Raw genomic sequence first — 17,049 nt, 5'->3', positions numbered from 1 at the left:
TATGAGAACGAGACTTTTAAATATTCATATCTACAGAAATGCAAAATGGAAAGAATTGATATTTAATGCAATCTCAATCTAGCAAAAAGTAACAGTCATCCAAGGGCACATAAACTAATTAAAAACAATGTTTAATGCCCTACCCACCTCATTAAGATGTACATTTAAAATACAATTTTATTTTTAATAGTTAATACTTATTTATCAAAAATGTTAATGCAGCTATGTTGTTCTGATCTAATGTACGATGCAATAATTCGAACAATAACTCAATGCAGAGCTATCATAAAAATGTTAGAGCCCTATGGTCACCAGAAACACTTTAAATGTTCCTTTCTATTTCTGGAATTATTTTGGATGCAGAGAAACAAGACTTTTAAGCATAAAAGCACCTCGTTATGATAAAATTACGTGAAAGTGAACTGTAAAAGCTCTCAGCACAAAGAACTCTGCCGAACTTTTTCATTAAGAGACCTGATCAAATCCCAGGTGACTTCCGCAGCCACAGCCACTGGGATGGCCACAGTCCCCCTTCAAGTACCCGAGAGTGTGATCGTTCCCTAATCTACGTGTTTACACCTTCATCTGTGGAGCGTTCCCTCTGGCTGTCCAGCAGCGCACGCCCGGCCTCCCGCGCTGGCATCCGTTGGACAGGACTGGTCCTGCAGGTCCCGTGCAGAGAGCCGTGGGCACCGGCTAAGGGAGAGGGCACGGCTGCTCAGTGCACCCAGCCGGAGACAGCCCTGGTACCACAGCCATCAGGAGGTAAATCTGGTTCTAAGTCCAGGAACTTAGGAAGAGGGGGGGGGCGGACTGATGCGCAAGGAAGGGCGGGGAGAGGGCCCACCTCACCGAAGGGTCACTGTTGAGTGAGAACGCAGTGGAGTCTGTGAAGTCTGCCGACAGGAGCGTGCAATGGGAGCGTGTTTTCACACTCTTTCCCCGCTGCTTTTTTCATGTGAAAATTTGCTGCACGTTATTCTGAGGCTGTTTATTAATTCCTCTCTCTTCCCCCACATCCCACCCGCTGTGAATTTGGAGCCCACACACTTCGCAGGAAGGGGCAGGCCCTCTTCCTCACACTTATTAACAACGGGGCCACGAGGGCTGCAGACGCTGCCTCCAGACGCCTCCCCGGCAGCTGCGCACATGTCGGACAGGACGTATCGCAGGTACCGTTACAGTAAAACTCTCTCCTCCCGTAAACCCGTTTGCAAGGCTGGATTTGAAAGGTCAGGGGAGGAACTGATTCACCTGACCTAGGTGCAGGTGCAGCCGGATGACTACGATGGACTTCTGGATGGAAACGCTAGACCCCTTGTCATTACAGGGGGACACCGACAACATTTAAGGGACAACTCGTGGACTTGTACAAGTCACAATATTCAGAATGAATGCTAACCTGCAACCCTTCGTTGAGTAAGCAGCCAGGAGGGGCCCTTTAAGACAGGTTATCTGCGTGGCAACAACCTCTTCCTAACCTGAGCCCAGCTGATGGGACCAGAGACCAGTGATGCAGCCGGGCTGCCGCCCAGGGGCTGGACAATGGCCATCCACTGTCCTCTGCTCTACACCGGACAGTGATATGCAGCCAAACAGGGGCTTCTCTGGGGAAATGGTAATGTGAGGGTGTGTGTGTGAGAGTGAGTGTGAGTGTGAGTGTTAGTGTGAGTGTGTGAGTGTGAGTGTGACTGTTAGTGTGTGTGAATGTGAGTGTCAGTGTGTGAGTGTGAGTGTCAGTGTGTGTGAGAGTGAGTGTGTGAGTGTCAGTGTGTGAGTGTGAGTGTGTCAGTGTGAGTGAGTGTGAGTGTTAGTGTGTGTGTCAGTGTGTCAGTGTGTGAGTGTGAGTGTCAGTGTGTGTGAGTGTCAGTGTGTGAGTGTGAGTGTGAGTGAGTGAGTGTGAGAGGTGGGAGAGCCAGGGAGAGCAGGTTCACACGTTCAGGTCACAGCCTGTCCGTGTTTGGGAAGCTTCGCTCACTGAGCCCGTTTCCTGCTCCCGCATCGCTGGCATTGGTGTCTTGTTACTCTTGCTACAATGCCCATTAACTGAAGTGACCAGAGCGGGGAGGCTTCATACATCCTGAAAAAAGCCACACAAATTCTAACACATGGAAATAAAGAGGCATGCCGTCTGCAGATGACACGATTCTTTACATAGAAAACCCTACGGACTCCACCAAGAATCTATTCAGAACAATAAACAAAAACAGTAAAGTTGCAGGATACAAAATCAATGTACAAAAATCCACTGCACTCCTGTATAGTAACAATAAGATTTCAGGGGGAAAATGGGGGAAAAAATAATTCCTTTTGCAATTGCAACAAAAAAAACAAAACACGTAGGAATAAACTTAACAAAGGATGTGAAGGACCTGTATCCTGAAAACTATAAAGCGTGATTAAAATAAACTGAAAAGGACACAATGACACAGAAAGATATTCCGTGTTCATGGAATGAAAGAATCAATATAGTTACAATCATTAACCAAAGCACTACACAGATTTAATGCGGTCCCCAGCCAAATCCCGACACTTTTTAAAGAAATGGAACCAAAAATGTAGGCCTGCTCGTACTCCGTCTCACGTTCGCAAATATTTGTAACACATCGACGTCTGGAAAGCGGTTAGAAACCCAGTTGTTTTAAGAACCTTCACCTTTAAGACCATCCTTTCTGCACTTACCAGGACGCGCCTCATCGTTTTACTTGTATTGCAATGATCTTGCACGTGGGCATGAAAGACGGAGTGGTTCTGGAAACAAGAGCCTGTGACCGTGCTTCTCAACATGTGGGCCACAAGCCACAGAGGCCCAGATTCTTCCAAGGGCTTCCCCAAGTCGAAATTATTTTTATGCCATTAAATTATCTTTTCATCCGTTACCTAGTTTCACTGTATCGATATTTGTATGATGGTTAAAAATAGCGGATAAAAGCGTGGGAACTTAAGCACAAATCAAGGGATGGCAACATTGGCATTTTCCCTTAAGCATGTTCTGGAAAAAGAAGTAAAAATTACTAATTTTACCAAATCTCAACCACTGAGGGCACATGTGTTCAATATCCCGTGGGAAGAACGAATTTACTCCTTGGGCGCGAGCAGGAAAGGCGTGGGCCTGGCGGGTTGCTGCTCTCTGCAGCGGCCCCAGGTCTGCCTGAGAGAGCGAGGAATAGACACGCGGCGGTTCCTCCGACTTGGGCATCTGGCAGACTGTCCTCCAAGTGAACAGAGTGAGCCTGTCACTTCAGTAGAAACAGCTCATTATATTAATTGCCAATGACAAAATTTGAGCTCTCAAGCGAAAAATTAGAATTCTGGTAAACCTGTGCCCACCATTGTGAGCTTGACAGCTTCCCGATCCTTAAAGACTCATCTGCTGAGACCGGGGGCTCATACTCATGCGCATGCTTTGCTCATATTACATAAAGCAATATGTCAGCACTGGGGTGCCCTCCGTAACTCAGCAGGTCCCTCTTTTCCAAATGCTCAGTGCATTCTACTCCAAACCAGACCTGGGTGCAGATGGAGTCAAACTGTAATCTAGACCAGCGATTTTCCAACGGTGTGCTGCAAGAGTGCTTAAGACATGCAATGCCTGCCTAGTGAGTCAGGGGCACTGACCTCTTTTCCCTCAGATTGTCAAATAAAAAAATGACAACAGCCAACACAACAGTAGCTGTCTGGTGTAAATGAACCAAAATTATACTTGCTTGTGTGTGTTTTTGCCAGATCAGCAAAAAAATAGAACATATTTTTGGGTGTGCCGCAGAATTTCAGTAGTTAGTTTATGTGCCATGAGATGAAAACAGTTGGCAATCGCTAATCTAAACCAACAGTTTTCATGTGAGCAGAGTACAAAGTTCATGACATGGCTTCTGATTCCACATTACTAGCCTTAAGCTCCATCGCTTGCTGAGTTTCAGTCACTATCGAAGAATTCCCGAAATTATAGTCTATTACAGCACTCCCCTCTCAGGCCTTATCGCTGGATTTCCTTCACGTACTTCAACCAAAATGACAAAGAAGGGTCCTATGAAGCCAGACACAGAAATGTAGAATGATGTTGACATTTCATCAATTATTTTTTCTTTTGGAAGTATAGTTAGTTCCCATTAAAATATGCTCTTCATGTCCACCTATGATGGGTCTATTATTGGTAGTTTTAAATTAATTAAACAAATATTTCTAATTTTTTTTGTTTTAATTTCTAATATGATAACTATCAATGAATATAAACTTCATAAACAAAAGTTCCTTAGGGTCTTCAATAATTTTTAAGAACGTCAAGGCATCCGAAGACCTAAAGGTTTAAGAACCACCAAGCTGTGATCATAATTATTTAAACACCCACACAAGGACCTCCTGCCTATGCTGTACTAGGAAACGGAACGTTAGAGATAAAGGCACCAGCCCTACATTCAAAGAATTTCTAATTTCATTCAAATTCTCAATATTAAGAATTTTACATCTTTTAGAGGAATGTCTTTTGCATCTTAATGTCACCAATGGCAATTAATATTATAGATGGCACATAACTGATGCCTAAATACTTAGAGAGTCAATCTGAATCTACATAACATGCATTCGATCGATGCATGGGACAGTCAGGTATGTTGTCCCGTGTTTAGGATATGTGCACTATCTAACCACGCTCACGCACGTTTCGGACACCGACTGCCCATTACGGTGAAAACGTGCTGCATCCTCAGTTAAAAGGCCATCTTAGCACCGTGAAGATGCTAAAGGTACAGGTATATCCATCATCTCCAACGTCATGCAAATTCCACCTCTGCCTACAGGATGACGCGGCCCTCTGAATGATTCTTGAGCTTATTAAGTTGGGTGTTGAAGTCATACCCCAGTTTTTAAGATAAATGTATTCTTCCAGAGCTTTATGTCACATAGTCTGGCTAAGGGGATAAGGGAGGAAACAGCAGCTTATTTCAAGAATCTGAACTGTCATCGTATGAAACACAGGTTTCCTGATGCTGTTTCCAGAGCTCCAGAAGGCAGGACCAAAAAGTGGAAACAGTAGGGAGCCCGAAGGAAGAGGTCATCTATGTAAGGGGTGGTAACTTAATTATCAATAGAAATCATGTTTAAAGGCCAGAGGTCAATCTAGACAAGAGGCCCTCAAGTGATTTTCTGCTCTAATCCAAAGGGGACAGGGCCTCCCACTAGAAACAGTGGGAGCTGAAACAGAGGGTGCGCGCGGGTGGGGTGAGGGCGGCAAATGCCTGTCCGATCCAGGATGAGCTCCAGGCAGGATCCGAGAAGGCCTCTGCTAACTCTGTCATTACCTGGGGATTTCAAAGAAGGATCCCCGCAAACTTCTGGGGGGCATTTAATAAGCGAGAGGGGTACTTTCCATGCCCTTGCTTCTCACGTAGCTATGCCAGCAACGGAAAGGGAGTGGGAAGTATAAAACGCGAAGGCTGAGGCTACACACAGCTCCTCCTGTGTAAGCGCCCGTGGCTGAGCCACACCAGTAGTGCTGAACTTGCATTTCAGCCTCTTTGACCATTTTCCCGGATTTCTGACCCACTCGCTTGTTCTCTGTGCCTTCTACAAGAATGATGCTGATTACTGAATTGAAAAAGCAACTCTGACCGGACGGAACCAAAAGAAACAAATTAGAATTGGAGCAAATGCACTTCACACATTTGTATTCTTTTCCTTCTATATACCCATCACCTCCAACGTCATGCAAATTCCACCTCTGCCTACAGGACATAATGCCACACGGTGAGTATTTCCCCCAGAAGTTCTATGAAATCGCAAATGCAAATAGGAAGTGAATGAGCATTACCGTGAGGGCAAAGAGCCTTCCTAGTTCATTTTATCCCGGAATAGGTACCACATTCAGGCTCTGGGGCCTTCCCCTCTTAATTCTGGCCTCTGAGCTTGCTCTTCTTGTTACGCACTCTGGGACTAGCTCACCGGTTCTTTCCGAAGTTTGGTTCTGGACCCAGCATGCGTATACATTTGAAAACTGTACACTACATACGTGTAGTATGTTCACTTACTTTACATTTCTAACATCCTGCGCAAGCTGTGGGAACATCTAAGGTTTTGCAAATTTGGCCAAATCCAGCTGCATTTCCTTTTCCAAACGTGTCCTCGGACATGTGTGGGCTGCTCTGCAGTTTGAATTTTATTCTCTCTCTCTCTCTCTCTCTCTCTCTCTCTCTCTCTCTCTCTCTCTCTCTCCAGAACAGAACTGTGCGATTTCAAATTGCACTGTATCGAAACTTTATCCTTTTCCTCTCTGGATGACAACTTAAACAGCTTGCCAATTAATCAAACGAGGGGAAATACAAAGATATGAAATGGATTTCAATGTCTCTGCCTCACTTTTCTACAGCTTAACCTGATGCAGCAGAAAACCACCTCCTGGGACCGTTGACAGCAGCACCTCTTGCCGAGGATGATGCCACCTACACCAAGAGAAGGACAAGCCAGGATCCCCGGACTCGGCCCGCACTGGGTCGGCCCTGCATCAGGAAAATGCACAGATGTTCATGAACAACCGCATCATGCATCTGCAGTTCAGCGGACAGGTACCAGGTTAAGAAACTGAGGTCATGGGAATGTGCTGTAACTTAAAATCATGACAGTAAAACAGCACAACTCAAAACCTAGGTGGACTCTACCTCCAATCCTTACAGTGAATTGAGAGTAAATAACTGCTGTTGGAAAGTCTAGAACTGTCTGTCCACCTCCACACACCCGCAGTCAGCACATGGCCTTGGCTGGGCATGCTGCTCTGTCCCCGCCCTCACACAAAACAGTTAAAACTCCTTCAGCCTGAGCGGAGCAAAGGCCCTAACCCTCCACCTTCCCCATCTGTTCCTGCCTCACCCCTCCATCCAGACCCCAGGTCCCCCGCTCCAGCGTATTCATCCTGCATTGCTAATGGACTTCCAGCCTCTTCCCGGTCTTGCAGGTCCAAAGCCAATGTGTGCTGGACTCCTGTCTTGTCCCCCACATTGCCAGGATCCTGCCCGGCCTTCCTCATTCAGGCTCAGCCCTGCCGGACGCACCCCAGGACAGGCGCTCCGTTTGGACTGAGGATGCTCGGGACTCCTGGTCCTCCGCTCCCCCGGTTCCTAGAATGGCTCCTGACTCTGCTCGCTCCAGTGCAGTTCCGGGGTTAGAGCAGTGGCCCTGGAAGAAGGCTTGCTGAGTTTAAATTGTGGCTCCTGTTACCAGATGACTTTGGTTGAACTCACCTATTAAAACCAGACTGATATTATTATGTAATTGACAGATTACTCAGCCACAGCCTCTGCCTCCAGGAGGCAGAAAGCCAAACAGAGATTCCTGAGGCTAAACCACAGAGCCCTAAGTGGCAGGTTCAAAGCTCAAAGCCGGGTTTACCTGACTCGGGGGCGGAGCCAACCGAGGGAAGGGGCCGAGGAAGGTTGGCCAGCCAGCCCCGCCCCTGGTTGAACTACTGGTCAGTCAAACTCCCGCCCTAGGGGACAATTGGCATATTAGCCTTTTATTATATAGGATCATACTACCTCCCTTTAAAATTATCCTTATTTTCTTTCTTAAAAAAAATACAAAAACACAAATTGATGATCTCCTTCTTTCAGTAGTGGTTGTAAAATTTAAAACCATTACACTAATAAGAGAACGAAGGCATTGGTTATCCGCAACCATGAATCCAGCAAGTTAGTTAAAACTAGGCTTCCCCAGAGACGCTTGAATCTGTACTTGAGCCAGCTTCCAAACAAATGACTTGAACTCTTAGCCTTTCTCCTCCATTTTCAGGAACATTAGCTATAACAACAATTCTTGGGGTAGAGTACCAGCGGGCTTCCCAACTTGGGGGATGAGACAGCAAGCGGCACAGACAGGCCAGAGAAGATAAAAAGAGGCTGCGCGAGAGCACGTTCAGCAGCGAGACAGAGGGGGAGAGTTTGTAGGAGAGGTCATGCCAGTGAGAGACGTACAGTTGTCTAACAGTGAGGTCAGGGCGAGGGGGCAAGAAGGAAAGACAACGGCCCACATTGCCTGTTCGGAGGGAAACGATACATTGTTAGGGATCTAGAGCAGGAACTAGGGTCCGGTTAAAGGGCTCAGCCCTGAGCCTGGAGTAGACCCTGGAAAATGCAACCCCGACTCCCACGGATAATTCTCTCACCAAGTCGTCCGCTCCGCGGGATTCATGGGGAATTCGCTCAGGGCTCACTGTAGCCACAGCGAAGTTGCTAGCCTGCTACGGATGCATGTAAGGTGGGCTGGGCCCTGAAGGCTCCTCCCACCTGTCCACTGGAGAGGGCGGGATGCAGTCTTTCCTATGAAATGCCATGTTGTGAAAACTAGAGCACATCTGAACTATAACTACTCCCCAATTCCAGGAAGGAAATAAAAACAAAATCTACCGAACGTAAGAGCAGCTTTCATGCCTCCTAAAATGTCCCGTATACTCTAAGCCAGGGGTGGGCAAACTTTTTGACTCGAGGGCCACAATGGGTTCTTAAACTGGACCGGAGGGCCGGAACAAAAGCATGGATGGAGTGTTTGTGTGAACTAATATAAATTCAAAGTAAAGGAGCGGAGGGGAGAGCAAGAGAACCCTCCGCTCTTTTGGCTCCACGGGCCGGATAGAACAGCCGAACGGGCCGGATCCGGCCCACGGGCTGTAGTTTGCCCACGGCTGCTCTAAGCGGTCGCTTGCTTACCTTGGTCACAGCTTCTGGAGAGAACGTAATCGCATCCAGCACAGTGATGAGGTCCCCTGGGTGCAGGCGATCAAAGTACTTGGTGCAGACCTCGAAGGCGCGCAGCCACTCGGGCGGGGACGCTGGGGCTTCTTTAATGAGCTGGGGGTCTCCGGTCCAGAACAACTTCTGTAACCAGAGGGTGTACAGGGAGCTCGGGGACAGCATCCGTCCGTCCTCGCCCGGGATTTTGGGAACGAGCTTGGAAATAGATAAGATATTCTGACTTGAAAGAACTGGCTGCAGTGCATCCAGAGGGCTCGTGCCTTCCTCGGTCAGTTTTTTGTAGTCCAGTCCTATTGGAAAGAGAGGGGAAAGGGAGTAGTCTCTCCAGCACCATGCAGAGGCTTCGCACACACGCCCAGCCCCTGCGTGGCTGAGTGCACACTCATCGGCCAGTGTAGGTGTAGCAATTGTTCAGTCGTCCGTGAGACAGACCAAAAGATCTGAGTTCCAGTCCCAGCCTGCAACCTGATCAACTCTGCAATCCCGATGAGCCGCTCACTTCCCTGAGCCTCCGCCTCCCCTCCGGCCACTGGAGACGCCGGACCTCCTGGATCCTGCCACCCCTCCGCGGCCCGGTGTTCCCCGATCAGTGCCCACACCAAACCGCATGGTTCATGTGTATTCACCTGGCATCTCATCAAGGACTTGAGGGCTGACATGAATCGCACCCCTTGTCCTCTGTGTCTACACCATGTCTAATTTGGTTGCTCAGTAAACTTTACACTGATACACTGAAGGAAATTCTCATAATTGTCATGAATATTAAATAAGTAAAGACTTGAAAGTGCCTTGTAAATTGTAAAGTGCCACAGAGATTTGAGGGGTGTTAGTGTGTCTAATGTCTTAGTTATGAGCGTGAAGATACATAGACACCATTCTAAAAATTCCCACAATTTTTCAAAAATTCAAAGGCTCTTACTTTAATGGTCTCCACATATGCTTTAAACATATAGGCTCTACTCAGGTATAATTCTGCCAAATGCCTGCTATAAAATGTCTCAGTCTTGTCCTGCATAAATCCTATATAATAAGAGGCTAACATGCAAATCGACCGAATGGCGGAACGACCAGTCACTGTGATGTGCACGGACCACCAGGGGGCAGATGCTCAATGCAGGAGTTGCCCCCTGGTGGTCAGTGCACACCACAGGGGGAGCACCGCTCAACCAGAAGCCGGGCTCACGGCTGGTGAGCGCAGTGGCAGGAGCCTCTCCCGCCTTTACGGCAGCGCTAAGGATGTCCAACTGCCGGCTTAGGCCCGCTCCCAGGACATCCCCCAAGGGCTCCCGGACTGCGAGAGGGTGCAGGCCGGGCTGAGGGACTCCCCCCGGGAGAGTAAAATATAACCAATGGGAGTAGGAAAAAAAAAAAAAAACACCTCTGGAGTAAAACCTTCAGATTTTAGTGTCAGGTCTATCAGTCACGTGACTTTCAATAGGTTTCTTGGTTTCTCTGGTATGTAATTCCCCCCAACTGTGAGTGAAGGAGTTGAAAATATAATTAACAAAAGACAATTAGCATCAAAATCCTATGGTTTCAGATCTATGCCAGCCATGGTGCATGGACATGATTGTGTACAGAAAATTAATCCCTAAATTTAATTCCAAAAATGGCCTTGTTGCTCAGTTGGTTAGAGCACTGCCCTGATACACCAAGGTTGCGGGTTCGATCTAGGGTCAGGGCACATGTAAGAATCACCAATGAATGACTGAATAAATGGAACAACATATCAATGTTGATCTGTGTGTGTGTGTGTGTGTGTGTGTGTGTGTGTGTATATTTACTTTCATTTTTATTTTTAAAATGAATTCAAGCTGGAAAATGATCATCTTACCTGATGCAACCACCTTGAACTTCTTCAGCAGCCGAACGTGGGTTTCCGGTTTAATGGCATACTTCCCCAGATCTGCGCAGCCCCAGCCTTCCAGAAGGGTGAAGTAATACAGCAGCCTCTCGTGGTCCATGCCCCCGATGGTGGGGTAGATGTACTTGACCATGTGCTTGTGAAAGGCTTCGGGGTCTGTCTTCAAAGTCTCAAAGAGATGAAGGGCTTGGGCTCGATTTTCTATTTCTACTGTGGACAAACTGAAATTGAGACAAAGAAATTATGTTAAAATTTGGTTCCTTTATTAAACAAGATTTTTTTTTAAGTTGGGAGGAAAGCCTACTTCTTTTTTTTAATATTTTTTTTATTGATTTCAGAGAGGAAGGGAGAGGGAAAAAGAGATAGAAACATCTATAATAATAAATCTATAATAATAAAAGCATAATATGCTAATTAGACCAGATGTCCTTCCAGACAACCTTCTGGATGAAGCCAGGGCTGCGAGGGAAGCCAGGGTCCCAGGTGCCTGCGGGTGGCCAGAGGGAAGCCCGGATCCTGGGTGCCGGCAGCCAAGGGAAGGAAGGCCTACTCTTGCATGATTTTCATGCATCGTGCCTCTAGTCAATGATGAGAGAGAATCATTGATCAGCTGCCTCCTGCACGGCCCACACTGGGGATCGAGCCCATAACCTGGGCATGTGCCCTGACCAGGCATTGAACCGTGACCTCCTGGTTCAGAGGTCAACGCTCAACCATGGAGCCACGCCAGATGGGCAGGAAAGAGTACTTCTTACAAGCCCCTTCGTCCTGCCTAATTCAAGACGGTGAGCCACCAAGATGCAGGTGGTTTCTATAAAGGAAAACACGCGTGTTGAATGCCTCTATTGCTCAATGCAATGTTCATGTGCTCTCCCGCGGGGCTACAGCATCCCTGCAGGCATTATTCACATGCCTGCAGTTGGGAGAAGTGCCCGATGCTTTACAGCCAGGAAATGAACCCAGATCTGCCGGCTGCCACTCAGCATTATTTATTCATGTCACAAGAAAAATGTAAAATCGGAGCTTCATTACAGAAATGTAAACAACCTTATTATTTCAGGGACTTAGGAGGCCGTGAGGGGAGGAAACAACCCCAACTTTTAGGCCTAAGTGTGACATCCAAGAGCCTTATCTCGCTACTGGATAGACCCAGATTTGATACGATGCTCAAATACAATTAAAATCACCAAGAATGGGTACTTTCACTTTCACTTGAATTAGCTGTAGTCACGAATGCCACTTAAATAAAAACACATCTTATTGCTTTCATCTTGACTTAGATGTCTTTACAATATAAATGTTCTCTAATGTTAAACTGTCAGGAAAAAAATGTTAAGGAGCTGTGTTTGGCTGGTCAGTGTGTATTTTGGGGGTGAGAGGAGGGCTTAACGCTGGTCTTGTGCTTCTCCCGCACAGAGCCCCGAGCCCAGAGCCCAGAGCCTAGCCGTGTGGGTCCCACGCCCAGGTCAGTGAGGCAGCACCCCGCCCCCCGCGCCCCCCCCCCCCCAGGAAGTGCCTGGCACAGTGATCACAATTCCAGCAGTACCCAGCGAAGTCCAGTTGCACCTGTTTTCAGAGCAACTCCCGGGAAACATGACTCCCTTTTTACTGGAATTCCCACCTTTAAAAAGTACCAAGACGTGTTTTTGGTTTATACAGATAAGGTGAACCCAAATTATGTCTTACAATTTTTATGAATAGTAGTAATACTTGGGATGACAGCTCCAAACTATAAAGTCAAAATAGCAAGTGATTTAAAAATGCTCTTTGACCTTTCACTTCAAGAGAAATGCTATTTTTCCACATAATTCAAACATTTACAAAATTATCCTGAGCTATACAAATGTCCCTGGTCTGTAAAGATCTCCCTGTCTGCCTCCTCTGATAACTTCCATCCGGCACTCACAGACGCTTAAACTGTCGGACCGAGTCTGCCCCCTCGCTAGGTGGTGCACCCCTTGATGACAAAGATGATACACACCTCCTTTATCTTTAGTTTCTCATTGCTGAGCGCCAGTGTGTGGTACAAAGGACACATTCGATGCCTGTGTCACACAGATGAGTGGATGCACAGAACCTGGGTGTCCTCCACATTGGGTGGCCGCAAAGATTTCCATCAGTCTCTCACCCAGCAGTTTGCAAACCTCATTGTTAAAAATACCCAGAACTGAACAACAACACAAAGTAAGAGGACGGGCTGACAAATGCAGGCAATTGTGTTCCAATCAAGGGCAGGGCCACTCAAGCTTTAACTTCAAAAAGTGAAAAAGTAACTACTACACCACGTCACACCACCGAGCTGAGTGGTTTCGATGGAGCTTTGCAGGCAGAACCACACGCCAATGGGGAAGGGGAAAGCTCGCGCTTACTGTGCTGGTTGCTGGGCCAGTTAAATCGAAGTGATTACCAACCAACAGCGATCAGAGGGGTGAAGTGACTCCGAAGACCGGCGTCAGATCGGCCTGCACTCTGTGGCTTTGTTCACCTTATCGCCACACAGCCATGGACTGATAAGGCCTTGTGCCCGCGTCACAACCATTTCAAAGGCCGCATCTTTGTGTAACACAGGCCTTCGCTCTCTCCAAGAGCAATAGTCAATGAGTGCTCCTGTCACACTGCTTTCCTAATGACCCTCAGAGACAAGCATTCGAGACAGACTCATCTACAAAGTGGACAGACAGTGACTAAACCACAACAGTTTGACTTCCTTGGTGTTCGACTTGATTCTGAACACCGTCTCTCTCAATCAACTTTACTTTCTCGCCCACCCACGTATTCTTCTGTGCCCACACTTCAGTTTGCCCGATGTGCAATTTTACCTAATTATCTTGTCAAGAGAGATACTGGGATACCTTTACTGACACATGATAAATACCAGAACCTCCCTCTTCAGTAAATTACAACGTGCTAAGATCTTTTATAGATGCCAGCAATCAATAACCCATTCAACAGCTTCCCCTGAAAGAAGCTGTTATCTTCCCTTTGGAAAAAGAAATGAAATCTCCACTTAGAAAACAATTCCAAAGAACCCACATTCAAGAGAGTAGGAAGAAATACCAGGAAACCGCCGGGGACTTTTCACTAATCAAATTAATGATCACCCTTAGAAACTGTTTAAGGCTTTTTCTTGAACCAAGATTTAGCTCTAACAGCAGCGTATACATTTATATAATGCATACTTAACTTTCAGAGATTAACTGCAGGAAGAAATCAGCAGTAGTTATACTCAACGCACAAGGAATAAATGGTTAGTGCTAAGTCCACGGTCAGCGTGTTCTGTGATGGCTTCAAGCTGTCAATCACCCAAAAACATAATTCAAGAACAGCATGTACTGAAAGGCCTCATATGTGTGTAGGAAAACAAGTTTATTTAAATGCATTATTTCTTCACCCAGGCTGAGATGGAGTGATAATTCGGTTCCATTAGTTGAATAAGGGAGCACTTAGGAGGGGAGAGGAGGAAAGAAAAAGGAGGGAGACAGGGAGAGGGACAGGGCTGCTGAGAAGGGCTGCAGAGGGGTTCACCATTCAGATGCTGTCTCTTCTAGGCATTTCCCCAAAGTCTAATCCTAAGAGTTTGAAGCTCTATGAATCCAAATTAATAACCTCGATCGGGAGTGAACAGGCCTCCACCCCAAGTCTACCTGCTCAGTTTCGAGGACTCTGACCTGCGGGAAACTAGTCAGACACTCACCCACCACGGCCTGGGAATGAAGCTGATGGGGCAGGTCTGACCCGTGGGACCACCTGGCAGCTGAGCATGTGGCTATGCAGGGAAAGGTGGGCAAAACGACCATGGCATTGTTCCATGTGGCCAGCATTTTGGACAAGTGTGTTTGTGAAACAAAAAACAGAATTTAACTTTCAAGGTCGCCTAGACAGCTGCTGAGAGGATCAGGAATGAGTGTCACAGTGGATTTCCTGTCTCAGGAATAGTCGGTGGGCCCTTGGCGGAGCGTTTGGTATGAACAGGGTGGTGACAAGGACAGCCACAACAACAGGCTGCGTCTCCTCTGCCGTAAGGTCAACCCTGGCCCTGAAGCCTTGTAATTTCTCATGAAATGTCAATTCTGACTGGTTTACAGTCTCATATTCTCTCTTTAACAAAAATATTTTAAGAGACACCACAGCAAAGAAATAGGAGTAGCATTATTTACTGAGCACCATGTCACCTCATTTACGTCTCACAAAGCAGATATAACTGGTGTCCTGACTTGGAAAACAATGGTTGGGAAGTCAGATGAGCGACACAAGGCTAACAGCGCCCACAGGACAGACCTGCACATCTGGCCTGCTTCACCTGAGCAGGTCACAGAGCCAGGGTGCGAACCCAGGTGTGCAGGACTCAAAGCCTGAGCACTTTCCCTGGACGGAAACACTAAAACGGGTCTTGCAGATGTTTTGTGGCGCTGCCAGGAGTCTTTGCTGGGTGAGAGGGGCCTGAAGGATCATGGCATGAAAAGGAAGCCCGCAGGTACACGGACGGAATCGCTTCCGTTTGGGTAAAGGCGGTAATTAGCTTCCATTTTCAGGACTGGTAGGTTCTGTCTTATGCACAATACAAATCATAATCTTGGTTCTCTTTTCCCCGTAGGCCAAAAGAAAGATCTAAACCAAATACGCTGCCCAATTTTAACAACCGTGTGAGACCTGTGACCTGAATATCTACATTCAACCTTCCTATGCTAACGTGGATTTTTCCTGAGCCTGAATATTCCCAGGGCCAGACCAAATGCTTTCGAGGGCCTTACATGGCCCGCGGGCCGGGCGTCCCCCACTCCTGCTCTAAGGTAAGGATAGCAGTCCTGATAACTGAGAAACAGGGACTCGGGGGGATTAGGAGATGCTCAGTGCTGCACAGTTGGGGTTACGGGCCGATGTGGGAACTGTGGTCTCACTCCAAAGCCCACACCCTCACCACGAGGCCACATGTGTGCTGGCAGCTAACGTCGTCTCTAAGCGCCCCGACGTGTCCACAACAGCCCAGAGATGGGGTTTGCCGCTAAACTGGCAATGCTGACAGGTCAGCCTCCGTCGGAGAGCTGAACTCGCCCCAGTAGAACCAAGAGGCTGAGTGAGCCAGTGTCTGCCATGTGGCCATTTAAAGCCATCACGGCAGTTTAGAAAAAAAGAAGTAAGAAGAGAAAAAATAAAGAATAACAAAAGGAACTCAATATGGGTGTGTATGAGAATTCTCCTGCAGAAGTGAAATTCCAGGAACAGCTGCCATTAATTAAGCACCGATCGTGTGTGAGGTCCTGGGGGTTTGATTTCTACGATGAAGCCTAGTTTTCATCACACCGTCCTCAGAACCACGGGAAATGAGTTGAGAGAACTGAATTGCCTCGGGCAGGGACACAAGCTGGAGAGACGCAGTGAGGAGGTGTCCAGCCACTTGGATGGAAGACATACACACTCTATTGTGTGAGGCTGCCTCCCCCGAGCCCGTCTGAGTGCACACGTGTGTCCACGCGCTGACTCAGGGTCTACCTCCAAATTCAATCAAGAGGAAGGAGAATGTCAAATTAAGAAAAATCAACTTTTGGGGGCGGGAGTCTTTTGAAAGGAGCAGTAGAACGAAACCTAAGGCAAATAGCATCCATTTTCTTGTGACTCTGACCTATTAACTTCCCATTAGCATCGACTCAACAAATAAATGCTGGGCCATTTCTATTGTATTAACAAGGCTGATTTCTAATACCTGTGCTACCAAGTTTGATTGAATAGCAAGGCAAACGGCTGGGGGAGCACCAAACACCACGGGCTGAATCAGGAGGAGGTGTTTGCGTTTGTCACTCACAAGCTCCGGCAACGGGAGGCAATGATCTCCCGCTCCTGTAATCTCCGGCGGCTGCATAATCACTGCGATCAGGTCTAATGACCTGCCCTGAACAGTCTCGCATGCTATTTAATGCCTGGTAATTTATAATACATTAAGACACCAGGGAAGCATCCTGTTTGTACAGATATGACACCTTTTATGTAACATTCAATGAAAGGATGTTTAATAAAATGCCAAGGTATTTTTAAATGTGCGTGCACACACACACATCATAAGAAACATATTTGAACATATTACTGTGCATCAAAACTGATTAGTTCAGTTCAGTATTTATTGTAGATAACACTATCACCCATGTAGCAATTTCATAAATACTTAAAATGTAGATGCTAAAACTTCAAAATAATTAACGAAAATTAACGATGCTAAGTTTAAGCATTTCTGGACCACTGCCTCCCCTTCTTCTTCTTCTTTTTTTTTTTTTTTTTAAATGTATTTTATTGATTTTTTTTTTACAGAGAGGAAGGGAGAGGGATAGAGAATTAGAAACATTGATGAGAGAGAAACATCAATCAGATGCCTCCTGCACACTCCCTACTGGGTATGTACCCACAACCAAGGTACATGCTATTGACCAGAATCGAACCTCAGGGTCTGCTTCAGTCTTT

The 17,049-nt window shown here is 46.8% G+C and overlaps 1 protein-coding gene across 1 annotated transcript in view; it reads right to left on the bottom strand.

Moving 5' to 3' along the window:
* NBAS (NBAS subunit of NRZ tethering complex) overlaps positions 1-17,049 on the bottom strand; it is a 211,088-nt gene that overhangs the window by 34,925 nt on the left and 159,114 nt on the right. The window contains exons 43-44 of the mRNA XM_080683646.1: positions 10,570-10,820; positions 8,691-9,025 (exon numbers count right to left, since the gene is read on the bottom strand). Of these exons, the coding sequence (XP_080539772.1) occupies positions 8,691-9,025; positions 10,570-10,820 (586 nt within the window). The remainder of the gene's footprint in view (positions 1-8,690; positions 9,026-10,569; positions 10,821-17,049) is intronic.

Source organism: Plecotus auritus, assembly GCF_963455305.1.
Source record: "Plecotus auritus genome assembly, chromosome: 8".
Taxonomy (NCBI): domain Eukaryota; kingdom Metazoa; phylum Chordata; class Mammalia; order Chiroptera; family Vespertilionidae; genus Plecotus; species Plecotus auritus.
Note: the sequence above shows the minus strand (reverse complement) of the source record. Positions and strands in the feature narration are given on the sequence as shown.